This window comes from Perna viridis, chromosome 4 (genome assembly GCF_037379345.1).
Source record: "Perna viridis isolate PV_CMFRI_1.1 ecotype Kerala chromosome 4, ASM3737934v1, whole genome shotgun sequence".
Taxonomy (NCBI): Eukaryota; Metazoa; Mollusca; class Bivalvia; order Mytilida; family Mytilidae; genus Perna; species Perna viridis.
The window spans coordinates 26469017-26496074 of NC_142448.1; the positions used below are offsets into that span (position 1 = coordinate 26469017).

At 32.4% G+C, this 27058-nt stretch overlaps 1 protein-coding gene, 1 long non-coding RNA gene and 2 other non-coding genes across 4 annotated transcripts in view; all 4 read left to right on the forward strand.

Moving 5' to 3' along the window:
• The first annotated feature begins 15 nt into the window (after positions 1 to 15).
• Positions 16 to 6099, forward strand: LOC148619513 (uncharacterized). Its single transcript, XR_015921606.1, has 5 exons — positions 16 to 3916; positions 4380 to 4588; positions 4807 to 4883; positions 5203 to 5290; positions 5652 to 6099. It is a non-coding gene; the product is annotated as an uncharacterized LOC148619513 (long non-coding RNA).
• A 3207-nt stretch (positions 6100 to 9306) lies between these two features.
• The window catches only part of LOC148619514 (H(+)/Cl(-) exchange transporter 7-like), a 35680-nt gene continuing 17928 nt past the window's right edge, over positions 9307 to 27058 (forward strand). Inside the window, exons 1-9 of the mRNA XM_088579480.1 lie at positions 9307 to 9404; positions 12337 to 12462; positions 13142 to 13207; positions 20063 to 20195; positions 21239 to 21348; positions 21758 to 21901; positions 23167 to 23250; positions 23715 to 23873; positions 26152 to 26262. Of these exons, the coding sequence (XP_088435606.1) occupies positions 9336 to 9404; positions 12337 to 12462; positions 13142 to 13207; positions 20063 to 20195; positions 21239 to 21348; positions 21758 to 21901; positions 23167 to 23250; positions 23715 to 23873; positions 26152 to 26262 (1002 nt within the window). The 5' untranslated portion in view covers positions 9307 to 9335. The remainder of the gene's footprint in view (positions 9405 to 12336; positions 12463 to 13141; positions 13208 to 20062; positions 20196 to 21238; positions 21349 to 21757; positions 21902 to 23166; positions 23251 to 23714; positions 23874 to 26151; positions 26263 to 27058) is intronic.
• On the forward strand, positions 15191 to 15309 carry LOC148619515 (U5 spliceosomal RNA). Its single transcript, XR_015921877.1, has one exon. It is a non-coding gene; the product is annotated as a U5 spliceosomal RNA (small nuclear RNA).
• Positions 19116 to 19233, forward strand: LOC148619516 (U5 spliceosomal RNA). The gene has a single exon (XR_015921876.1). It is a non-coding gene; the product is annotated as a U5 spliceosomal RNA (small nuclear RNA).

Consider the following 27058-nt stretch of genomic DNA (forward strand, 5'->3'; position numbering starts at 1 on the left):
TCAGCCTCGTGTAACTTAAATTTTACACAAACAAAGCTATAATTCATCTTTTTTTTTCCTTTTTTAACAGAAGTGACAAGAATGAATTAAAAATATAATTGAAAGAAAAATATAATCCATATTCGTATTAATATGTACAAACAATTCCAATGACTTTGTGTTGAACGTGTATCTATATGTCCCATCTTTCTTTTCATCTCTCTCTGCACTGATCTCTTTTGGTTCTACCTCTCTCTCATTTTCCCAGCCGGAGTCCATTGTAATACTACATTTGTGATGGCGGTCGATTATTTCCTAAGGTAGCATCTCTTTTTTGTTTTTCGTGTGAGATTGTATTATTCAAGTAGATGCATGTTGTATATTGTGGAGGCACTGAGTCAGGTCCATAGAGGTCTCAAAGTAGACTTTGGCAATGTTGATTAATTTATGACTTCCGGATGTTATGACGAGCAGCATATTTGTAGGCTCTTGTTGCTTTTGTCGAACTTGCATATCGACCTCAGTCTCCATCAATACCGATCTTTTCTTCACAAGCAAACAGAACTAGAAACATTTTCAGTGTTTGTTCCTTGTGGAGTAATTGGAGCGTCTGCTCATGAATTGAAAAAAAAATGGGACCATTGACCTGTAGACTTATTTTTATTGCTGAAGAATCTAGTTGGTTCGTTATAACTCATATTTCGATGTCAAGGTGACAATAGTGTGATTCGATTCCAATTTCAATATGAGTCAGCTATTCCTGTCTTCAGTTTATTTCTGGTAGGGGTTATGAAAGCTCAAAGTAGATCTAATTAATATCTGAATGTGTGTGCGTTTGAACATCTGATAGATAAAATTAATTGTTTTAACTTGAGTTAAAATTACGAATCTAACTTTGTAAAACTTAAAATAAAGGAGTATGTTCAGAAAATGTCAAAATCAGCCCCCAAAACTAAAGTGTTTCAAATAAATTTGATAATTGCAAAATTTACTATTTGAATATATGCCTTCGTTGAAAATAAAGTTTCATTGCTGTTAATAACAGTGTTTCACTAAAATTGTAGATGAAAATAAAGCAAAATCAGAAAATAAAGCCGAATTTTGTTAAAATAGCTTATTTAATGAGACATTTTTATTTAGAAAATATAGAGCGCATTTGTCGAACTCTTTGATATTAATGCAAAAATAGCATTCACAACTTCTGACAAAAGATTTTGTTGTTCATAGCTTGCGCTCTATATTTATGGATTAAAAAACTACCCCTAATCCTCACGTTTTGTGAAAATTCTTTGAAAACTGTGTGGAAGTAGAATATTGTACCCTCCTTGTGACTAAATTATGACACAAGAGCTTGTATTTTCTGTATATTAGTATTCAGACAATATTTCAGCTTTAAAAAAGGCAAATAGAATATTTCAAATAGTAAGTTGAAACTTTGGGAAAATAGTAGGCCTGAAACTAAAGTTAGTGAATTTTCTCCTTTTGTAAAATTTAAAAACAAAGGTGAAACTTTGTGGAAATATTGATTGTTGGTAGCAGAGCATTCGTACATATATGGATGCAATACTTATGAAGGTAAAGAGTGTAAAATCCATGCTTTAAGCTATCCGGAAAGATTCAGGTCCTCGCCGGATTAGGTTCTTTTCCGTGTACCAACTGGCTGTTTTTCAAAAATGCAAAATTTAGCGCGAACTTTAAGAATTAAAATCATGAACAAATGAGACGAAAAATGTACACTTTTTATTTGTTTTTTTTACAATAATGCCATACCGCTTACTTTTTCTAACAGTTTTTAAAGTGTCTGATATTTTAGGAAACTTGTTTTTGACAATTAATTTTGGGAAGGCACACAAAATTTGTTATGAAAACTGATACATTTTTTTTATTATGTTACCATGGCTACGGATATTCATGACACAATAGAAAAGAATATTTATCTTTTTTCTTGGATCTCCATAATGTATCGTTTTGAAAAATATAAACTTTTTACAGGAAAAAATGATGGATTTGCTTGTTTAAGTTTCTCAATAAAGTTTTATTTCCACAAATTGTCATAAAGTTATCTGCAATGACCAATCTAATAGTATAAAGTGGAACCAAGAAAGATACTTTATTGTATTTTGGGGCCGATCCTGGATTTTGAAACCTATTTATCCTTTACGCGGTAGAGGGTCGGTAAAGTTGAGTTTCTGATTACAATTGTTTTTCCTCGGAACTTTCAGAGCAACGTTTTACATTGTAGTTGTTCCAACCGGATATGTCTCCTTAATACGTAATTTAGTAGCAAGATTTTTTTCTTCTGTATTTAGGGGGTGTTTCTTCTAATTTGTTAACCCTCTTAAAATATACGTGAAGATGTTAAATTCTTTGTTCTTTAGCCCTGAAAGAAATATGCATGTATCTATTTTTGCTCCTATTTAATTTGCCGTATGAACTTAACGAACGATTTACTAAGACAATTCTTAAATATTTCTCAACCCGAAGACAGTTTCTCAAAAGAATGTTCAGGAAGAAAAATATGATCCAAGCCACCCTACCATTAAAATCAAATGATTGCTCTTTTTAATATCTGTTTACACCTTTTAGCCATAGATTGGATTGTTCTTCTATCCTTTGTGCAAAATATTCTGGCTATAATTAAGTTGTACAGTCTCTGAAAGAATCATGCAAATTCTGTAATAAGTGATACACCCCAAAAAAGGCTACATATTTTTATTTTTTTTTATTAAGTTGCTTTATAGGTTTACTATGATGAAATGAATAGTTATTCATTCCAATCTATCTGCTCTTAGGAGATAATTCAAATTGAAAATCCCACAGTTTCTATTGTATTTTAGTGTCAGTTACAGAGTTATCTCCCTTAATTTTAAATTCGACTGTGCATTCTCCCAAGAACAAGGGTTATATGGAAAGCCGCATGTTCATTTCTGTTCACTATAACAAAATATGAAAAATAAAAATATGTAGGCTTTCCAACCAAGAATCACATTTTGTATGATTCTTATATGGAGTGCTATTAAAAAAAAAAACAAGTTCATAATTCCAGTCAAAATTATATTTCTTGTATTAAACGCACATCTAACAATAGAGTGAATTAAGAGACTTAATTAAGCCAAAAAAAATTAGATACGCAAGGTTTCTGTGGTAAGCCTTGAAAAAATCTTCACTAAGTTGAAGGTGTATGACGAGTCCGATCTTGTTTGGGCATAGGGACTTGCTCCTCCTATCAAATATGCAGCCTGACTAGTAAATAAAGATGTATTTTTATACTAGTCGTGCTGCATATTTGACAGAAGGGTCAAGCTCCTGTGGTTGGGGTTATTGTTCACAGAAGTTAAACAATAAATGGCATATTTGCAGTTTAATGCCAATATCATGAAAACCATAATAGATAAAATGGAACTTTCAATTTATGAAATACCAACAAAGGTCTAGCTACAGGTCGAAGTTCTCGAGGACGTTTACTTTTGACGCTGGTGTTTCCGACGTCCACATGGATGAAGTTTTTTTCTGTGACATTTGTATTTCCATCATCCAACGTTCTGCTTCACTTTCCTTCGCAACGAGAGAAAGACCGCCACTGCTTTTTTCGCTCCGCTAAGATTTTTATTTTCTGGAGAATGGAAAAATTTGGAGTTGTCTGTATTCCAGATATAAGAAGACTTAATGCAACATTCAAAGATTTGTAAGTTTTATGTTTAGTTTTCTGCTTAAATTTCAGAGTTCTGAATGAAATATAAGTTGAAGTGATATAAGTATAGTCATTTCTGCGTAAAATATTTTCAAAAGTAATCAAATAAAACTTATTTTAAGTAAACACATTTTTTGTAGATTTGAAAAGACAGCCTTCAAAACATTCAAAAACAGAATTAATGAAATTTCGATGAAGATAAAGGAACACCAGAAACTCTTGTCAAAGATGCAAAAACAACAAGACGTACGTATGGATGATACTCAGGCAGGTGATTTTTTTTGTTCAGTAAAATTCACAATGTTTTACACTTATTTTACTTGCTCTCCAATACAACTCCTCTTCCACATATTGCCCACATTCAGTTTGTTGAATATACTTTTAGACATTGCATTTTGTAATGCTCTTATAGTCTAATATAATCTTAATAATTGGAAATTGTCGGATTTTATTTGCATGTTTGTCTGCCTGTCTATTGTTGTTATTGTTACGTTTTTGTTTTGTTTTGGTTTTTTGTTTTTTTTTTTGTTTTTGTTTTTTATCATGTTTTGTTTTTTGCTTTAGTTTTGTTTCATGAATGAACATCCGTCTGTAGATTTACATAAATAGTTACATAATTATTTCGAAAATTTCTGTTTAATTTTCTGTTTCCTTTTTAATTTGATGTCATTTAGTTTGAATAAAATTAAAGTGCTACATTTTTTTGAAGATATATATTACTGCACAGAGTGATATGAACAAGGCTAAAGTTCGATTAACTATAGAAATGAGCGACTTTGATCATCTTAAAGAAAATTTGAAAAAGAAACAAACAGAGGCTAGACTGAAACTGATTAAGCAGTTAACAAAATTAGAAGAAAACGGTAGAAGCATTGGACGAAATCAACAGATATAAGACGTTAATGCAGGATCAAGTTTGTAAGTCTTCTTAGCAAAAATATTTTGTAATACAGTTACAAATTAAGATATACATGAGTTATTGATTATAGAACATTTCCCATGAAAAAGAAAATGAAATCAAAAACAAAAAAACTTCTTTGAAAACAAGGAAGACATGTCGATTTAAATGGTGTGACAGTCTCCGTATAAAACGAATAATGCACAATGATTATTTGAGACCAAATCTTCTGTTGCAGGATGAGCACAAACTAGTGTGCGACCTTCAATACCAGTTTCTTCAGAGGAAGTCTGTCAAACAGAGTGAGTTCATGAGGTTAGTTTTAATACTATATCAACGGTTCAGTGGGAAATCATCTTTGGTTTATGCAAGTTTCAATTGTTGCTATAATCATTGTGCAAAGAAATGCACGACCGGAATAACGATATGAAAAGCCTGCCAATTACGCCTTAGAGAATCTTTTTATCCGTACAAGATCTAGTTTGTGCTGTATTTATATACGTGGTGGATCAAAAGGCCAGCGGTTGGATTTCGGCAAAAATGAGCACATCATGGGACCCCTTTTTCTGGACTCAATCTTCTCAAAGCCTCTTAATTCCAGTCTGTACGTTCATTTTATCATTTTTTTCTATAGTGTCCCGAGTTTATGTCCCGTGAGGTTCCTGTCATCAGCCATGATCATAAAAAAGATGAATGAACATAAGAATCTGACATAGCTAGAGGTAGGTCTGGGATAATTGTTCTTGAAGTTAACTCTAGTATTTTGGCGTCTGAATAAGTGAGAAATGTTGGTTTAAAATGCATTAAAGATAGAAACATATAGGACTATGATGTTAATTACTCAAAGAAAAATGTTTATTTGCATATTCAGATTCTCTGTTGTTTTAGTTTCGCTGGAAGCTGTTTTATTCTTTTATGCTAAGAATGCATATAATTCCAAATAATTGTAGGATACAAAGCAACTAGTGTATTATATGTTTAAAAGAATCTGGAGGAAATAGTTCATAACTGTATTGATAAGTATGAAATTCATCTTTCGTATTCATAATAACTATGCCATATTTGAAAATATTTTTATTACAGATTTCACTGAACAGAAGTACGAATTAGACGTTGCAAACATTTGATGTATGGCGAAAATGTGAGGAAACTGTGTGTACATGCGCGCGCGCGTGTGTGTGTTTATGTGTGGAGAAATATTACAATTATATAAAAGCAGTCTATAACTACTCATAAAAGACACAAAGGATGGGCAACGTTACCATTGACACCTAGCCCTTGTATGTGTGACTTGCTGGCACGGAACGGTTTGTCGCACCAGACTCTAGATTACGATAAAACATTATAAAATTATCAAATAAATGGCTGAGTCTTTCGGATTCAACCTCTTCCCCTATATATTATATCTCAATAAATACATACTAAACTGACATGTGATTTTCTTAATGTATCTATGGCATCTTCTGTATAAAATATAACGATGCATAGTAGTTTATAGACTTCCTCGTTCATTTCATGTTTAATGTAAACTTCCCGCTGTCATACAAGTAAAAAAACGCACGTATAACACGTGTGTGGTATTTATGAGGTACATTTTCATCTCGTATGAAGCTAGAAATGACGGTTCAATGGCACCTATCTGCAACATAAGTTGGTGTAGTAATATATAATAATCATATACGAATGTACAGTACCGAAATTACGAGCGCAAAAAGTTGCTAACAATATTAGCGACCTAAACAGAACGTAAAGAGTTCCGATTGCTAAAAAGAGGGGCAATCACTCAGCCTTTCTAAGTACACACAAAAAACTGTGTTAATGACCGAGTAAATCCAGTTGCAGGGAGGCGTCTTTATATACCTTACATGCGATGATGGCAAAATGACTTCCTCAACTCAATTTAAATTCACCTGAGATTTTTTTTATGAAACTTTTTTTACCTAAATATACATGTGTATTATATGTCTCTGATATTCATTAACGTTTGAATAAATATGTCACATTTATTTATATAAACAATAAATTCTTAATATCAATTATTCATTTCTTGATATGAATTACACAACAATTTGTCATAATGCATCGATCACCTCAGACTGAGCGAAATAGCATAGCTCAGCGGTTTGATACTAAGCCAGGGTAAATACAGTTCACTGGTCTTGACCTTAAGTTATTCCATTAGGCCTACAAATAAAAATCAAAGACTGAAGTAATCGTCAAATATTCTATGCTACTGATATTGGCTTACTTTCAACATTATTGGTCGATTTTCTCATTTTCACCATAAACCCTGGCGTAGATATATCTAACTGTACCGGCTTGGTTCAGAATTTAAAAAAAATCGCAAATGTTAGTGAGATTTTAGGTCGATTTAAGGAAGACTATGCAAGGTTGCATGATGATCATTTTATTATCCATTTCACGTCTTTTGACATCGTACATTTACTTGCAAAATAAATGTATTCCTTCTACGAAAATATGATAATTGGGTTTTTTTACGGTCTGCACTATCCTTACGGATCTCGCACGACCGCCCTTACGGGGATTCTGTTAGTAAATGTCTGTTAGTAGTTGCAGGTAGCGGAGCCCAGCCTTCGGGATACCCGACCGAAGAACTCAGTCAGAGTATGTCCTACTAGCGGCTGGGCTGCTCTGTTGACGCGCTGGCCTACTCCCAGATCCCTACGTGGGTCCGAGGGCGTTTCCCCACTCTTACTGTTTGGGAGTATGTCAACGTGAAGAGTGTACGGAAATGTACTAAACAATTTAAAACTATATTGTGTCGGTTTTTATGTTTTATATATACTGACTTGTGTTACGCAACAGTTTGTCAATCGGCTAAGGTCGACAAACTTCGAGTAAATCCGAAATGGTACGAACTCAACCGAAGTTGCGATTTGCTCTAAAATCGTTAACCGTGATGACCCGAATAGTTGTTTCTCAGCTATATTACAGAAAGTTCAATGCTCACCGTTCATTTCATGTTTAATGTAAACTTCCCGCTGTCATACAAGTAAAAAAACGCACGTATAACACGTGTATGGTATTTATGAGGTACATTTTCATCTCGTATGAAGCTAGAAATGACGGTTCAATGGCACCTATCTGCAACATAAGTTGGTGTAGTAATATATAATAATCATATACGAATGTACAGTACCGAAATTACGAGCGCAAAAAGTTGCTAACAATATTAGCGACCTAAACAGAACGGATATGGTGAAACGTAACAAATGCACCCACCGCGTAACCTACATACAAAATGTATACTTTCACAGATCACCAATAGGTCTTCAACAAGTGTACTAGTAATCACACGTCTGAAATGCGCCAACAAAAAAGTAATAAAATTCACGGTAACAGATCGATGTCACTTCTTCAAAATAAACTGAACAGCAAAATAACGATAGTAATTGACCATCGTCTCCTGACTGTGGACAGGCATATGTCTGCAGTATTTATAAGACCTTTACTATACACTTATAATTAAAGACAAAAAAAAAATGAACTGAAATAACAAACAATCCCACCATAAAATTTACTCAACAATACACCTAATACCTCCAGATATACCACTTAAACAAAATGAGACATCCACTTAAAGAACCATTGCGGTTGTTTCCAACTCAGTTCCGGTGTTTGCCTGAAAAATATTACCATTTGTTATATGGAATTTCCTTCTTCTTTTGACTTTACATTTTGACTTATTGTCTGGAGTTTGCCTGTCAGTTCAGATGGGTTGGTTAGGAAATACTATAGAAGAGTATGTGTAAACCTAATATTTTTTTACCTGTATAATAGCTGTATGATCTGTAAGGCTCGTCTATACATAAGAAACTTAACTTTATCCTATTTTAGCCCGAATATTTTAGTCCCGCTCCGTATCAGTTTCTCTCCACTGGAGATATCGTAGTGAGCGAAATATAAAGACGACTGGGTTATTCGCGGGTTAATACAAATATCAATTCTGCATCATTATGGTCACACATTGCGTTGCACAAATCCACTTTTAAGACAAATTCTTTTACTATATATATAACATTGTTGTTAACAACAGTGGTAAATATATAATATATTGCATTTGTATTATAATGTTTCTGGTACAACCGGGACTAATAAAACAAAAGTTATATCTAATCTCAACAAGGAGTGTATATTATATCGTATGTTATATAAAGTCCCTGATCCCAGGTTACAATAACAGGTACATTTTCCCTCTAATCGGATAATTTATTTAATACAAAATAGCTCATTTCCTCATACACAGGCAAATGTGCCACACACGAGAATCATACGGTTTGCATCATACGATTATCATATGAATCGAGCACCATATGATAATCATATGTTTCAGTTAACATATGACAATCGCATGGTTATCATATGATAATCACATGTTTTTCACAAACATATGATTATCATATGTTTTCAAGCCCAGATTATCACATGAGAATCATATGATAATCATATGACTACCACATGATAAATATCATATGATTTTCATATGATTACCATATGATTATCACATGAATCGAGCATCATATGATTATCATATGTAGCACATTTGGTTGTGTAGGAAAAGCCTAAAATCATATTAATTCACAACATATGACACCATGTCATTCATCTTTTTTTCATTTTAGGTTTCGTTTCATGAAAAGAAAAAAATTTTAAATGTTTTTGTTTCGTTTTCTTCGTTGTTCCTCTGCATCGTTTCGTTATTTATAAATACCAAATTGTCAACAACAGGCACGTGAGCATCATCAGATGGCGGAAGACGTCAATGAAAAATCAGCTCTGCTCGGAGAACGAGACAGGTTTCAACAACAAATTTCGGTAATAATCTTTGAATAAGAAAAATGCACTTTATACAAATATACTATAAACTTCAACCGAAGCTATAACAAACAAACAAAAAACAGAGATGTCAAAAATTTAGCCTCTTAACATCAGAAACTTTGTTTGTTTCGATAGCATACCAATTACAATGCGGTAAAGTTATGATTTGAACATACATAATATTTTTCATATTTATTTCTTCCCTGACACGTGCACTGAGCCAAAGCCACAATGGTGATAGGTTTACAACTATTCATGTATTAGATCATCGTAGTGTGTAGTCCACTTTCGGTTTCAGTTATACATTCTATCATTTTGTTTTGATCAGCTACTGATTTAAATACTGTTCTGCCTTAAAACCAGGCTGATGCTTATAAAGGGTGATTCATGCATTTCTTTATACCAAATATGCTTTATTGCAAATCTTTCTGTAGACCCCATAGAAACTTCATTTGGAAATATAAGTTCTAATAAAAATAGTCAACTGGAGATATTAAAACACTTAAAATTTGGTTATGTTCTACTACAGAGAAAGTATGGGAAAATTTCCCACCAGAATTTTAAACTGTAACCAGTCAAAAATTATTCCATAGCAAAACCCAAACATTTTTTGGTTGAAAATCCTTCAGTAGGCCTTATAGAAACTACATTCAAAATAAAAGTGCAAATGAATTGCTGACTGGAGATATTAACACTTAAATTTTGGTTATGTTCTACTACAGAAAAAGTACAGATAAACTTCAGCCAAAATTTTTACATTACAACCTGTCAAAAAATATTTCACGATATGTAACGGATCCCAGCACATGAATATATGAAGAGTTGTTTTTAAAACCTAAGAGTGATTAAGCTAACCAAGGTTACAGTGGTAATCAAAAGAATGCAATCCAGGGACAAAGACATGGAAAACAGACATACACAATAAAGAACATAAAGTAACTAAAATTATACATACAAAGTTACAAAAGCAAATGAGCAACAATGTATTTATACATTTTATTTGATTATCTTGAGATATGATGAATCACCCCTGCCAGGTTTTTAGGCAGAACAAAACTTAACTTTTGGTAGGAAGTTGCTACTAGTCAAGCAGTTTTCATAACTCTTGAAAACAAGGAAATATGAATTGCTGATTGCTGTTAAATTAGGTTTAAATGCATTTAAATTTATCATGCAATCTATTTTCACAGAAACATCTATACAGTCTGCATACATGTATGTGTACATGTGTACAATATATATTATGCTATACTTGAATTTTGTGTCTAAAAAATTCATTTTAAATGAAAGGAAATACATGTTTATCTGAGTATTCCGAACTGCTTGATATTAGCAGAGTATCTTATAGGACTTGTAATGAAACTACATCTTTCATCAATGTAACACCAGTACATGTAGGTACATTTTTTACTTGTAGCATTTACAGTCCATAAGTCAAGGAATATCGCAACTTTGTACTTTGTGCATGTGTGTGTAAAAAAGAAATTTATGTATGAATAAGAATTTTCTGTGTTCAGTACCTGTATATTAAAATAATGAGATGATTTTTTGCTTTACACTTACAGAATGTACATGTATGTAATGTGATCTTACTCTAAGTCATATTTATTTAAGTGATGGTTTCAACTGAAAGCTACCTATTGCAATTTTTGATAGGAAAAGCAAACTTTTTAGATGTTTTTTGTTCCTTTACAATAAAGTTTCTGGGGTTCTAATAAGTTCTTTAAACAAATAATATTCAGAGCCCTTTTACATGTATGTAAATATGTCCCAACTCCAGCAGTCCTATACCATCGGTGTAAATGAAATAAAAGTTACGACAATCTCAATGGTCCCTGTCATGAGAAGGTACATGTAGGCCTCGGGCCTTAGACAGTAAGAGACTCTTTAAGAGCTTTCCTATTTGACACCATTGAGCTTTTTTTGAATTCGTGGTCTTTGGGTCTTTTTTTAACCCCCCCCCCTTAGTTTAGTTTTCTCTTTTTAACACCCCTTAGTTTAGTGTCCTCCTATTAACACGTCTTAGTTTAGTGTCCTCCTTTTAACACCCCTTAGTTTAGTGTCCTCCATTTATCAGGCCTTAGTTTAGTGTCCTCCTTTTAACACCCCTTAGTTTAGTGTCCTCCATTTATCAGGCCTTAGTTTAGTGTCCTCCTTTTAACATCCTTTAGTGTCCTCCATTTAACACGCCTTAGTTTAGTGTCCTCCTTTTAACACATCTTAGTTTAGTGTCCTATTTTAAGGAATTTGATCTTTTAATCTTTCATTTTGAATCCCACTATATAATCACCTTTATTTTAGGAATTATGAGAGTTAAACAGACAATCACTTTGAACATTTTTGTATAGGGCTCATAATTATTATGACAGTGTGACTACGAGAATGGCTCTCATGGAACTCTCATTCATAGGCACAGAAATGGGTTGTAGAGAAAAGACTACAATTTCATCAACAAAAACCTCTTTCGAGGAAACACAATGACAAAAATATAATGCTGAACTTTTCTACACTATAATAAATTTGATAATAATTACACAAAATAGAAAATTCTGATAACTATTCAGTGTTTCTTATTGACATACAATGTACATGGAAGTAACAAACTAAATACAAACTGGTCTTCGATTTTGAATTCTATCAGAGTAAAAAATCTGGAAAAAAAGAACTAAGTTAACAAGCCCTATTGCAGTGTGTTTTCTTTTAATGGATGTAATTTTTAATATTCCTTGCTAAGCTGTTAATAAATCTTTTATGAATACATTTGTAATCAACAAGCAAAAGCCACTCAGGAAATTCCTTCCAGTGTCTCCTTATAGTTTGTTAACAGACATTTCAGATATGGTACTAGTTCATTCAAGTGTACTCTAATAGGTGAAATATAATCATGGAATATTAATTAGGTCATTAATACTTAATTCAATATTTTTAGGTGTCTTCTCGGACTTCACAACACCATATAAACAGTGTATCAAGTAGTATCAATGAGCATGGAAAACAACGAACTCATGTACCCAAACACATCCCTGACCAAAAAATACTGTCAGGACAATATGAGGTAAGATAACATACTGAAAGGGGGATGTTGAAATTTTCAATTGGGCAGGGAATATTGTAATTACAATGGGTAAATATGTAGAAACTACATGTATCAAACAAGACAGGGTTCTATTAACATAGAAAATATTGTTTAAACATTACATTTAATACTTTACTACATCTATGGCGCTGCAATTAAAATGTTGAAGTAGGACTTCATTGCTGTAGTATATATTCATGTACATGACGTAACATATTTTTTGTAGTTGTAAGGTAGGTTTTTGAATACACAAGTACATGTATATACATGTACCTATTGACAATATGTCTGTACAAAGTCATGTATAATGAAAGTATATATTAGATACAAGCATGTCCTATCTCATACATATGTCTTAACAAATCCTTTGCCAGAATATACTGGCTATTCAAACTTGAAAAAAAAAAATGTGAAACCTGGACTTTAAAATTGGTTCGATTTAGACAGGTGTTTGGTTTACATTGTACCAAGATATTTTTATTTACATGTAAATTTTAAGCCCTTCTCTTTCCCTTCTGAAAAGCCAAATGCTAAATTGTAATGCAGTACTCTTTAGGAGTTCCAATTACACCACTCAATAGGTTAAACAATGTTTAAATTTTGTTGAATTGTACCTACAAATCATGAATGTATAGTGACTCTAGCTTTTATGTTTCAGAGCTTGGACTATGATATTTGTGAAAATGATCTGCATGAAGATATCATAAAGGAAACTACTAATAAGGTATTGTAAAATTTATTGATCTATGTTGCCTGACCATTATTTTCTCTGGATAGAGCTTCCATATTTTGACCAGTTTTCTTTAATTTTTTGTGAATATAGATATAAAAACTTGGTTGGGTTGTTTTTCACAGAAATTGGTCAAAAGATACTACTTTTTGGAAGGGGGCATATATAAAAAAAACTAAATTATTAATTTAAGAGTTTTTATTAATTGTATTTGAAGTATCAAAGTAAGGCCTGAGGTTGAACCCCTCAGGTCATGGAGAAAAAGGTTTTAACAGTTTTAATACTTATTCTTTTGGAATTTGGTGCCATATTTCTCTGTTAATGCCATCAAACTATGTGAGATCAGTTAAGTTACTTTGCATATAGTGGGGATAAAAAACAAAACAGCAGTTCTAAGATAAGAATTTGTTTTAAGCGTTTTTTCTTCTATTCAAAAGTCAACATAAAATATAAAAGGTTAGTTACACCGGGTATATGGGATTTGTAAATACTTGTTCCTTGCCAATCAGATTCCTAGAAATTTACTTGGACAGGGATAATATTTTATAACTCTTTTATCTCTAAAATAACTTAAATATTTAGGACTATGTTACTGTTATTGTCTTTGCAAAATTTTAAGTGGTGCATGTTGTTCATGATATGCAATTTGAAAAATCAAAAACAGTTTCAGGGTTTTCTATAGATAAATGTGATGCATTCAGATTGTACTATTTTTGCAATAATAATTACAGAACATTCACAATTGGAACTACTCGGCCATTTCTGCTATACTAACAAATAACCTTGGATGCCGAAAGGAGAATTTCTTCTTGTAAAAATTGCAAGCATTGTAGTCATACATAACTCAAAGTAGTTCTATCCATCAGTTGACGTTGAGAAAAAAATGATTAAATATTGCTACAGTTTAAGAACAATAACAATGTCAGCAAAGTTAGTGGGAGGAGCTAGGAAAAAAATAAAGGTGAAAATTTCAACCAGTAAAACTATAATTTTATAATTGGATTGGTCAATTTCTGGACAGATTTTTCCACCTAGTGTCTCTGAGGTTTTTCTTTTGTGTAACTAGAAAGGCCGAGGAGTTACGATTGAGGACATTCATTGATTAATCCTATTTTAAATCAAGAAACCAAGTAGTATATTATTAATTACTGATCCAAAATAAAGATAATTTAAAACATTTGGTAGTCTACATTATCTGTTATGTGCAAATATACAATTTACAAATCTATTCATTATGGAGTGATCAGTACTTAGATTATTGCTCAGTAAAAACAACAAGTGGTTTATTTCATTTGTTTTATTTCACAAGTGATTAAATGGTTTAAGAGGTTGAAGTTCAAGACACCAAATCAGAAAATTATAAGCATTGCTGGCATACAAGTACTTGATTCTGTACTATTTTAAAAATCCTGACCCAGTTATGTTCCTAAGATAAAATGTATCTGACTTATAAAAAGATGTGTACTTTTAAATTTACTGTTTGTTAGTTTTCACAATATGTAAATTTTAATCATGAATGTACAAGACAACTTTCACATGCATACATATAACTCCCCTGTTATATTGTTAAATTAATTCACTGTATTGCAAACTATTTCTTCGTCAGAAAATAATGTTGCCATGGAATTTTTGTTTTCCTATGCCACAATGGATCCTTTATTTCATAAAAAAAATAAATTGATATTATTTTTTTGAAAATTTTGAATAGAATATGGAATAGAGTTATCTATAAGTAGGGAAATCTATATGTGCTCACAGTAAAAGTGTACATAGCATCCAATTAATGTCTTGTCCTTTTAACACGTTATACCATGATGTATAAAATATATTTATTATATATCCTATATTATTTATAACTTGATTATTTGTCTATTGTTGATTTTTTTTGCCATTTAAAGCAGGGCTATCCCCTCTTCCTAATACCTTGGTTAAAGAAGTAATCTTATTTAGCTGGGTGGTTATGTAGTCATAGAAACTCTACTCTGGGTTTCTCTTCATAACACGAATAAATCTTTCGCCTTTTACTAAAGATTTCTGTGGAGAGGAACAATTTAATGAGTCTATAGACTAGTTTTCCAGCCCTACGTATGTAGGGTTACATATTTTTTGTATTAAACTGCTTCATGCTTGTATGGTGTACTTTGTGAAGTAATTCTCAACTCTCCAAGCATGTGCTTTTCAATATAATGCATATATCCCCTTTGAAATAGCTACAAATATATCATACGAAAGTAATAAAGATAGGCTTAATACTCTGTGTTCCAGAATAGCGAAAGGCCAGCTGTATTACTAAAATTAATTAACTATTTGTAATTTTGAAAGGAAAACTTAACAGTTTATTTAACTTTTTACCAAAGTTCATAAATGAGACTAGAGGGGCTTTACATTCTCTCTAGAGTAACTACCTTATTTCTTCATTGCCCCGTGCAGGTCCAGGTGTTAAAAGAATAGACCTGCAGCAGCGCTAAGCTTGTCGTATAAGGCGACTTAATAGTGCTCAGAAACCTAGCCGGGGGCTAGGCGCTCTGCCCACAGAGCAACTGGGATGTGTGCCCCAGGTGGTGGAATGGGGTACCCCTGGTTACATGCTGGTGTTGTCTGGCTATAATACGAAAAACCTGACCGCAAACCATAGTGGTGCACCGTGTTGGGAAAGATGCCACGTTCCTCGCATGTTAAAGAACCCTGCTGTGGTATTCGATAGGAGTAGGAACCTTTGCGCTCCGCCACTGGAGGCTAAATTGCCCGACCTTACCCAACCCCGGTATATCCCCCACAAACAAAGTTGAGGGTAAATAGGAATCACCCTGTCTGTCCGTTCGTCTGTCTGCCCACATTTCTTGTAAGCACCGCTCCTCCTAAACTGCTAAAGGGATTTCAATGAAATTTTTAGGAAGGTTTTGCATCATATGTAGATATGCCTGAAGGAATAGTTATGTGCAAAGGGAGATAATCCAACTTAGGAGTTTAACATGTTAAAACCACGTAAGTGCAACTCCTGAATTCATCAAGGGATTTTGATGTATTTTTATAGGAAGGTTGAGCATTATATGTAGATATGCAGGAAGGAGTATAGTTGTTGTTGTTGAAGGACTCCAAAGGGAGATAATCCAAATTCACACATTGAAACCTTGTAAGCTCAAAACTCCTACAAAACCTCAAAGAATTTTGATGAAATTTTATAGAAGGTTGCACATCATATAAAGATGTGCATGAAGGTACATGTATATAGTTACCCTCTGAGTAATCCAAAGGGAGACAATTGAACTAATAGGTTATATATTTAACTCCATTTAAAGCAGGGGATATTCTTTTTGTGAACTTTCTCATAGTATTTCTAGTTGACCATTGACAATAAATAAAAGTTTGTCAAGGCTGATGTAAGAAGTTATAGGATTTTAGGCTTTGCCTGTGAGGGCTGGAGCTATTTGTTCTCTAAATAACATTTGACTGTTGATAATATACCACCATGATGTTGTCTTGACCAACAGGAATGTGTGAAACTTCCTATAACATACATTCCAAAGTTCTACAATCACTTACCAACTTCATATATCATTTTCACAAATAAATCACTTCTGACAGAACGATTTTTAGCCATTCATGTCAGAGTATCTACATGACACTCTGCCCCTACAGGATGAACTTATTGGAGTTTACATCCATGAGAAAATTGTACCCCTCAATCAACAATTAAAATCACTTTGTGCATCCTCAGTCTGACTGCCCTAAGGAGAAGGGTCATTAAGGGCCATTTTTTGTCCAATCTTAGAAGTAAATGATTTTATGGTTTTCTCTTTGTTGCAATTTGTTTATTACCATAAGTAACCATTTTTTAACATTCAAAGCATTTTTTTTTTCATTTTTGGGCCAAAACTAGCAAAAAAAGATTTCTGGATTTTTTTATAAATAATTCAGTTTTCATCGTACGAACATAATAATTAATGAAATGTTAAGAAATAATGTTAGTCATACTTGGAGCTAAAACAAAACACAGAAAAGAGCATTATGAGATCCATTTTTGGGTAAAAACATGAAAAAAAAACAGAAAACAGGTGATTTCTGGGAATTTCGAAATAACAATTAATAGAACATAATAGGTATGGTTGAAATGATGGATATATTGCATAATGCTGTACTTTACAATTTAGAGAATAGAAATAAAATTAAATATGTTTATTTTAGCTATTTTGGGGTAAAAAACATGAAAAATACAACAAAAATGAAGATTTTTGGGAATTTTTAATAGAAACTCCTGGTTACTTAAAATGATTGTAACCACATATCAGAAATTTAATTTATAATGCATTTTACATTTAAATGATAGGAAATATACCCAGAATGCATAATTCAGTCTTTTTTCAATCCAATGAGGCTATACTGAGCATAACAGCCCTTGCCACTTTAAAGTTTCAATTTCATCAGTTCAGGTTCTTTTTTCATAAATCCATAGGTTTTTTTCTATTATTTAGAATATCTGATATTTTGTGTTGTTGGTTTCGGGGTATGTATGAATCACTATGTCAGTTTGTCTATCTTTTTTTTACTCTCATAAAACTGCTTTTGTTGAATCTTTATATGAAGTTTGAGCATCATATGAAGGCTAGCTAAAACATTTGCATAATATAAGTGAGATAAAATCTAGGTAACTGTCTAAATTCTAGATCATGTACAAGTATTATTCAACCTGAGGGCTATCCAATTTTATTACATGTACAATAATTTACAACTAACTGCATTTAAGGGGGTACAAAACACCTAAGGGAAATAACCCAGTAAAAATCAGCAAAACATTTGATTTTGTGACATTCTGATATCAAACTCAAAGCATCTTAGTGATCAAAAGTTTTGTTTATGAAACTACTATATGTTCATTGAAATTATCCCATGGAACATGTTTAAAATTTCTTGAAATTTTTATATTTTGCTTCATTTATCGAAATAAAACACTGAATAAAATTTCAAAAAAATTAAAAAAGCCAAATATATTTTAGAGGAGATGTAGGGTACCCCCTTTATATGATTTTACATATAAATTAATAAATAAATGAATTGATATGAATGTAGGGTTTGGCCTACCTCCACTAAAGCACTTTTAGATACTTTCTAGTTTAGGTGTTTAGGTTGATCTTTTTAAATATTTATGGAATTTCAGAAATCGAGAATCCAATCTAAATTTTTGGAGCCAATATATACATGTATATATATGTGCATGTACATGTATGCACAAAGTATTGTTTTTATCATAGGCAGATGACTCATTTTGTAAGAGAGTTGGGTTTTTTTTCAGTATTGTTTTGAAAAGGGATGGGATGATGATGCTCAAAGAATCCTTATTTATTTTCAAAAGTCAACTTGCATAAAATTTTGTTATGTTATGTTTCTGAATTCTAAAACAAGTCTCACAAAATGCAGATAGGAAAAAAAGTCAACAATTTAATTACTTCTTTCATTTTGTAATTAAATTGTTTACCATGCATTTATCACATAAAGAAAAAAAAAGGAAAACTAGAGAAATGCCCATACACCCCTCTAAATCTGTAGCTGAATATTACTGATAGTACTACAAAAATTTTTACTGATAAAATTTACATGTACATGTATATGTTATTATGTATAATCTTTGTTTACATGTTGAGTTATCTCCACTTGACATAATAGGGACATGACAATTTTGTAACATAAAATTATTATTTACATTCAATTTATTTCCTTAAATACTTCATACAACAATCCATAATTAAGAAACATTAATATTCTTTTTCTGAAAGTAATTCAAAATTTGATAAAAGTATTTTTTATGCCTTGTTTTGCTGGATGAATTAAAACTAGTTCTACTTCCTGATACCTTAAGCAAATAAATGATTTCATTTAAGTGGTTGATTAAAATCCCATGGTTAAGATACTCTGGTTTCTCTTCAAACCACGAATAAATCTTTCGCCTTTTACTAAAGATTTCCGTGGAGAGGAACAATTTAATGAGTCTATAGACTATTTTTCTAGCCCTACCATAGTAGGGTAACATTGTAGATGATATTATGAACCCCTCAACCTACTTCAAATTCTTATACCTACCACTGTTACTCCCAGAAATAAATTCAGATATCTCAAGGGATAGCATTTGAAAAGGGCGAAAAGTTCTAGGTTGTATTAAGCTGTCCTTCAAAGATTTTCTGATGTCCCATATGGCATATGATATTGGCATTACACCATTGGTACCAATGATAAGTTGTCCATTGTCTAATGAATAATTTTGTATACATGTAGATCTATGAGACTTGAAAACATGTTAGATCAGTAGTTTACTATTAAGACATTTAAGACATTATTCTTTAGACATTTTGCTAGTAAATACTTCCACCAAATTTGTGTATTTTTACTGATGGTTCATTCACATTCAAATAATGCATATTCATTTCACATTTAATGCGAGTTCTAATCCAGTTATACATTCACATATAAAACAAATTTCTGATGTGAAGTGAAACAATGCCCATTATTGAATATCACTTCTGGATAGTTTTTCGATAATTTGGATTCAGATGCATGTCTAAATGCTAAGTTAATGTTTTAATGCATGTGAAAGCAGTGCAAATTCAAATGCACTTTGATGCCATTTGAAAATACATGTGAACATTATCAACATTTTCAATGCGCATTGACTCAATACAAATTGGATTATTCAAATTGAATATGAAAGTAAATTTGAAGGACTTAGAACAGTTTGCATATCTTTCTGGAATCACTTGTGTGAAAAAATGACACATAAATCAGCCATGAATGAAATACATAAAAACTGTGTAAACGCTGTACATTTAGACTGTACTTTAGGATCATTTTTTTTTTCAGGATTACTTACGAACTGAGGTTCTACGATGGTTAATTATGGGATTAATTGGTGTTCTCACTGGATTGGTTGCCTGTTTAATAGATGTTTGTGTGAAACAGACTACAGAATTAAAATTCAAATACATAAAGCAATGTATCCTTAGAGTAAAAAGGTTAATTAATTAACACAAAAGTCTAGGCTTAATGGAGTGGCAAGGTATTATGTGATACTGTCCTAAAAGTTACGTGTCTGTCTGTCTATCTGTCCGTCCCCCAACGGTTTCCAGATGATAATTTGAGAATAGATCAGTGAAAGTTTTTAAACTTTGCACAGTTGTTAAGTACCATAAAATACAGGTTAAAAAAATCAGCAAAATCCAAAATGTAGTTGTCAAGTTAGGCCAATTTTAACTTGTTGTCATCCCCCCTTTTTTTTGATAGCTCATTTTTGAGTACACAATGTTAGCATTATATTTGACCTTGAACTGTGAGCAGGACAGAAGGTACTGAAAAATCTAGTGGCAAGAATTTCTTGCTAATGAGGAGTACTAGGATATACTGGAACATTCCACTTTTAAAGGTTGTTGAAATTAAGATAATTAAAGGATATTGGTATAACCAAAATATGATCACGAGTGTTGATTGAAGAATGCCCAGATTTAATGACCATGTTGACAATATTTCGAGCTTCCAAGCTTGAGTAAGATCTTCGAGCGTTTTTGGCGCATGTAGTTATACATAGTATATTGTCTTTAGTATATAGTAAATATAAAAATAGATGTGGTATGATTGTCAATGAGATTGTCATCCTACAAATGCAAAGCAACGAACAATTAAACTTCTATAGGTCACCATAATATTAGGTTTTTCAATGATGGGAAAAACCAATACCATAACACAAGCTGTTAAAGACTCTAAAAGAAATGATGTGAAACTAATCATAAAAGATGAAAATTGACCTAATTTACAGAAAAAATGTGAAACAGACAACAGTGAGTATGAAAAGCAATGACAACCACTGCACTACATACTGGTAGTCTGGATGATTTATATTGAACTTTAAACTCTACCATCAACCTATTCCCTTACTTTTAGAATACAGTTCGATACTGTTTCTGTTAATTCATAGGGGTCTTACCAATACCCATAAACCCTAAAGCCCTATAATCTTGAATACTTTCCTTAACACCTATGAAGATATTATAACTTGTGTAGAGAAATACTGTCTAGAAGTACCCCTGTTGATATGGATAACCTTTAACACCATATTGATCTGTGTAGGGGCAGCTATGACCGCCAATATTGCAGTGAGTAGTCTACTTTTGCTTGGTTAAGAACTCATTTTCAATTTTACTTTCCCTATGATGGCAGTTACAGTAGATCCAGTTAGGGGTTGAATACTAGCTAGTAAACTGACTTAATGTAGAAAGATACTTGATGAAGCATTAGACAAAACTTGTTTATTGCACCTGTAGCGCTTGATATATGTCTGATTTTGTAACAACAAAAATCTGCCATATCTTGTTCAGTCATCTGTATAGATGATTTCAATAGTCCAGAAGTTTTTGCCTTTTACACAAATGCTTCTGGTTGGACATAGTATTTGTTGCTTTAAACTTTGGCTTCCAGTTTGTCATTAGCATAGAATGACTGGCTTAGTATCAAATAACAATACCAATAGTTCATTTTTTTAGTGTATGTTTATTTTATTGACAGCCTGTAGCAGCTGGAAGTGGAATCCCACAGATCAAATGTTTCCTGAATGGTGTAAAGATACCGCATGTAGTTCGCCTTAAAACAATTGTGTGTAAAATAATTGGTGTTATTTGTGCTGTGTCTGGTGGTCTAATTGTTGGAAAGGTTTGTTTCTAACATAGGGCTTCTTAAATTAACACTGTTTGCAATGCTTCATTTAACAGCATTTCAGTACAGCTCTGACTTAAAATCAGGCAGAAGGTTATGAGAAGGGATTTAATATGCATATCTTTATCCAAAAATCTTTTTATTGTAAATCCTTCAGTAGGATTCTTGGATATTGTATTTGACAATAAGAGCACAAATTATGGTTGGCCACTGGAGGTATTAACACTTTAAGTTTGGTTACTGTAGAGTAGTACAGGAATATTTCCTGACAGAATTTTTACACTATAACCAATCTAAAATTATTTTACCACATATGGCACATCCAAGGAAATAAATGCCAGTAGAGTTACAGTTTCATTATCTTCAGATACGATGAATCACCCCTGCCTGATTTTTAGACAGACCCATACTTAATTAATAAAATCTCAATTAGGATTATTCAAGCAATACTTAATAAGATTTATTGTACCATTTGAATTAACCAAAGCTTCATTTTATTTTTTTGTTTTGTTTTTTGGGCAACTGCACACATTTAATAACAATGATAAAAAAAATCATTAATACACAAAAAATATTTAACAATCCATAGTACTATGATGAAAGACAGGATTTTCCCTGCAGTGTTACATGTACATAAAACTAAATATGGGTGGTTTGTGTTCAAACTTTGAGTATGATTCACCCACAAATTTAGAAAAATAGAACTTACATAATCCCTACAGTTAAACATTTTATGTTTGAAAAATCTGAAAAACAAATGTCCAATGTGTGCCTAATTGTAAAATAAATAGTCTTATTTTTTTCCAATTCAATTCACGAAGGAATTTTTTAGGTGGATTTTTGCAGTTTAGAATTTCTACAATTTTGTTGAAAAAGCGACATCTTTTTTAGAATACTACATGGATAATACCCAGTCTAATTAAAAAAGTGACTGAATGGAACAGTTGATAGGTTGAATTTTAATTCTTCTTAACTCCTTCCTCAGCAACAACTAATCAGCCTTTTGATATTTGGTATCCAGCATCAGGTATGGGTCCCATATTGTGGGATCTGATTTTAGGCTTGTCGAACATCTTTTTCCTGTTTGCCGAATTCAGTCATTTCTGTCTTTGACCCATTTTTTAAATATCCCTTTTATAGAAATTAAGTGGCTTTGTAATTGATGAGTTAGGAAGTAGTAAACAACTAAACAGTTGAGTCTGGTTATACTGTTTTTGTATTCCCCTTTTATATTTGATATAATGCTCTCATTTGTATTGTAGGAGGGGCCAATGATTCACTCTGGAGCTGTGATAGCAGCTGGTATCTCACAGGGCAAAACTAATACATTTCTGCTAGATTTCAAGGTTTGTTACTGAACTGTTCTACTTTCACAATTTAATTAAAATGGTGACTGAATGGAACAATTGATTGGGCTTGTTTTAATTAGAAGGCTATTTTCATGGAGGTTGAATCAGTGTGAAGCAAAAATGAGGAGAAACAAATGAAGGAATTTTACAAATTCAAGTTTTATTAGTGCAACTTTTGTTCAACAGTTAATGGATTATGGTGAAACTTCATAGAAATGGTAGTCATTAAGTGAAGGTGTGCACAAGGAAAGATAATTATTGTCATTCATTTATATTTTTTCTGTGGCAATGCAAGGCAAGGAAAGTCCTTGTTATGTAAATCTTTAAGCAATGATTGTGAAAAAAATGTTCATACTACAGTTGTTATTTAATTGAACAATAATATAAAGCACACCAAAATAACATGATACAATAGCAATCCTGAGGAAAACTTTTTATTTACTTTAGCCATTGCATTTCAGATTTTTGAGATGTTTAGATCTGACCGTGAGAAGCGTGACTTTGTATCAGGTGGTGCTGCTGCTGGTGTGTCAGCTGCCTTTGGGGCTCCAGTAGGAGGTGTTCTATTCAGTTTAGAGGAAGGGGCCAGTTTTTGGAACCAGGCATTGACTTGGAGAATTGTAAATAAAATTATTTTTTTAACTGTCCAGCTGTTATCCTAACATACTAACTACTTGTATTTGTGATATATATATAGCACTACTATATAACATCATTATTGATATTTGGGTGACCTCTATTTGTCATAAATGTAAGTATAAGGTTGTATGAATAATCCTATAAGGCAAGCCCTAGGTTTCACCCTGTCTGTCCATCCATCATTTAGTCTGTCTGAACTATTTTCTTTGTAGCTTGCAGCATTGTCATATAATAAGATGTGCATATTGTCAGGAATTTATATTCGGACAAAAATTGTAGAAGTAATGGCTGTTTGAAGAGTAATCTAGGGAACCAAGGTTATAGCAGTAATCAGAAGAATGAAATCCAGGGACGAAGACCAGACATGGAAAACAGACATACACAACAAAGAACATAGAGCAACTAAAATCATACATACAAAGTAACAAATGAGCAACTCGCACTCCTAAAAACTGGGAGCATGGACCAGGTGCACCGGTAGGGTAAGCGTCCTCTGCTTTTCTAGAAACACCCGCTGAATTGTTCATTAAAAGTCAAGTTCAGGGTAGACGAAAGAGGAAAGGAAAACTATGACACATTGAACAAATCAGTTTTCATGGCGCAGATGGATACACTGTAACAATCCATGAGTTCGTGATGACGGCCATAAAACCTTTGTAGTGATGACTTCAATCTTGTAGCAATATAACCCTGCTCCAGAAGCCTATTTGTTAGTTTGAACATAGGCATTTTTCAGCAAAACTTGGTCCGATGTATTGTCTGCAACTCCTCCATAATGACTTGCAAGATTATAATGTGAGTTCAAACTGAATGGAATGTATGATATGTGTATATTGTCAGGAATTTTTGTATAAAGTAAATTTTAGTCTTGTTCTGTCATTATGTTGTTTACAACAAAAATGGAGTTGGTTGTGGTTTGGAGTTGTGTGTTTTAGAAATGGTAGCAAAATGCTTAGTTTATCCTCCATATAAATTGTGTCCAATATGAATCATGTGTCTACATTGGTCCCCAAGTGTACAGGGTTGAACAGGCTATCAGGGGTATTAGTCCCCTTGTGGGCAATGGCTAGTTGTACTTCACTTAACCTTGTCCTACACGTACCATTGTGCTGTGCAGATTAAACATTTGTCGTAATCTCTCAAGAATTATAAAAAAGATGTTTTTATAAAGGAAAATAATCTTTTGAAACTTGTACTTTTCCCTTTTTCACATTTTAACCATATTGTCATTGCAAAAACAGTGGATTGGTATTTGTTTTTATTTTATTACATACAAATTTCATGAAATGGTATAGCATTGTCTTTGATTTGTTTGTGTCATTGTTAAGTATAAAAGTATTACATAACAAATCTTTATAAAATTTAGACACAAGGTTCCTTACCATCAAAATATGGATTGGATTGGTTTTTGTTTGATTATTTTTTGTCCCTAATTAAAATGAAAAAAAAGTGAGAAAAAAAGCATATTGCTGGTAGTGAAACAATCATTTATCAAAACAAAAGTCAGTATCAGAAGCAAGTTGTTTGACATAAAGTTAAATAGTTTAATGGGAAATCTACCAATGTACATTGTACTTTCGACATCCCACTTAAAAGCGTACATGTTAACCCTATCACATTAGGGGAGAGTCCCACAAAGTTAATGGTAATAAAGAATATCCTACATGAAAATGAAAGAGTTATCAATGGGAGGTTTTTGAAATAAAATACTACATTCTTTGTGAAAAATACTACACAATTGAATTTTAACCTAAAAAAAATGCTTTTACTCAAAAATCCCTGTATTAGATAGTGTCTATTGTGGAGAATTAATCTCCCAAATTATCTGTTCCATAGGTTAACAGGTATGCTTAAAAGTGATTGGCCTTTACAGTTTGTAATCCATTTCTTACTCTATCACTACAGAATATCTGTACAAATTTGCAAGAAACTTTAAATAAAAAAAAATATCATGTAAAATAAACATTTGGAAAAAAAAAAAACAGATATCATTGTACATTGATTGTTAACCTATAGATTACTACTTAAATTTTCCTGTTTGAAATATACCTTGGACACTCTAGTCAGTGCCAAATACCTTTTTAACTGCTAGTCCAATCCATAAAATTCAGCATTATACTTTATAAATAAACTAATTCAACTTCAATTGAACTAAATTTTCATTAGGACAAGTGAGTTATACATTGTACTTGACTTGGTCATAGGACTAGTGGCTGAAGTCACAGATTATTGGGACATGATTTTGTATTTATCTTTCAGTTCTTTGCCTCTATGTTATCAACCTTCACACTCAACGTTGTACAGAGTTTTGTCAAAGGACATCCTTTGGACTTGTCATCTCCTGGTCTCTTCAACTTTGGCAAATTCAATGTAAGTTGAATTATCCTCAAGCTTAGTGTATTGAAAATTTATAAATTATTGTGTACAATAACTTTTGCTATTGTTTGACTGAAGGTAGGAATTTGACAGTAGTTTTTATTATACCCCCATACAACAAGTTGGTGGTACATTGGAAGTACCTTGTATGTCTGTTGGTTCGTCCATTCAAACTTCATCACAATGATCTCAGAAAACCAATAGATGGATAAATTTCAAATTTAGTGTGTGGCTTCATGCTGCATACATTGTAAGTGATTTGTAGTGCTGTCCAATATCTATTTCCAGTTTTATGGGACTTCAATATATGGAATTATAGAGAAAATTTTCTTAACAAAAATCTCACCTCAAAATAAAAGGATTGATTTCAAATTTGGTGTTTGATATCATATAGATGGGGTATACATTTTTTAGTTGCTCTCAGATGTCAGTTACCTGTATGAGTAGGGGTATGCCTAGCAACACAAGGCATGCCACTTAGTGTTAATTTTCAACAGTGGAACATCACGGAATTGTCTAAGAATCAAATCAATATTTCAATTTAGAGAATCCGAAATCTTTATGAAGTGTCAATGAAGAGGGTTGAAAGTTTAGGACCCAGGTTAATGAAAGTTCAAAGGTCCAAGTTCATAAATAGAGAGTCTCAGACCTGGGAGCCAAACATAGTTGAACCCCTGACTGGAGATGTGGTAGAAGGTTTGAGTGAATACTGAAACTTTAATTTTTGTGATAGGCAGAAAGGTGCAAACAAATGATACATGCAAAATTGATATTCAACACAATAGAATAC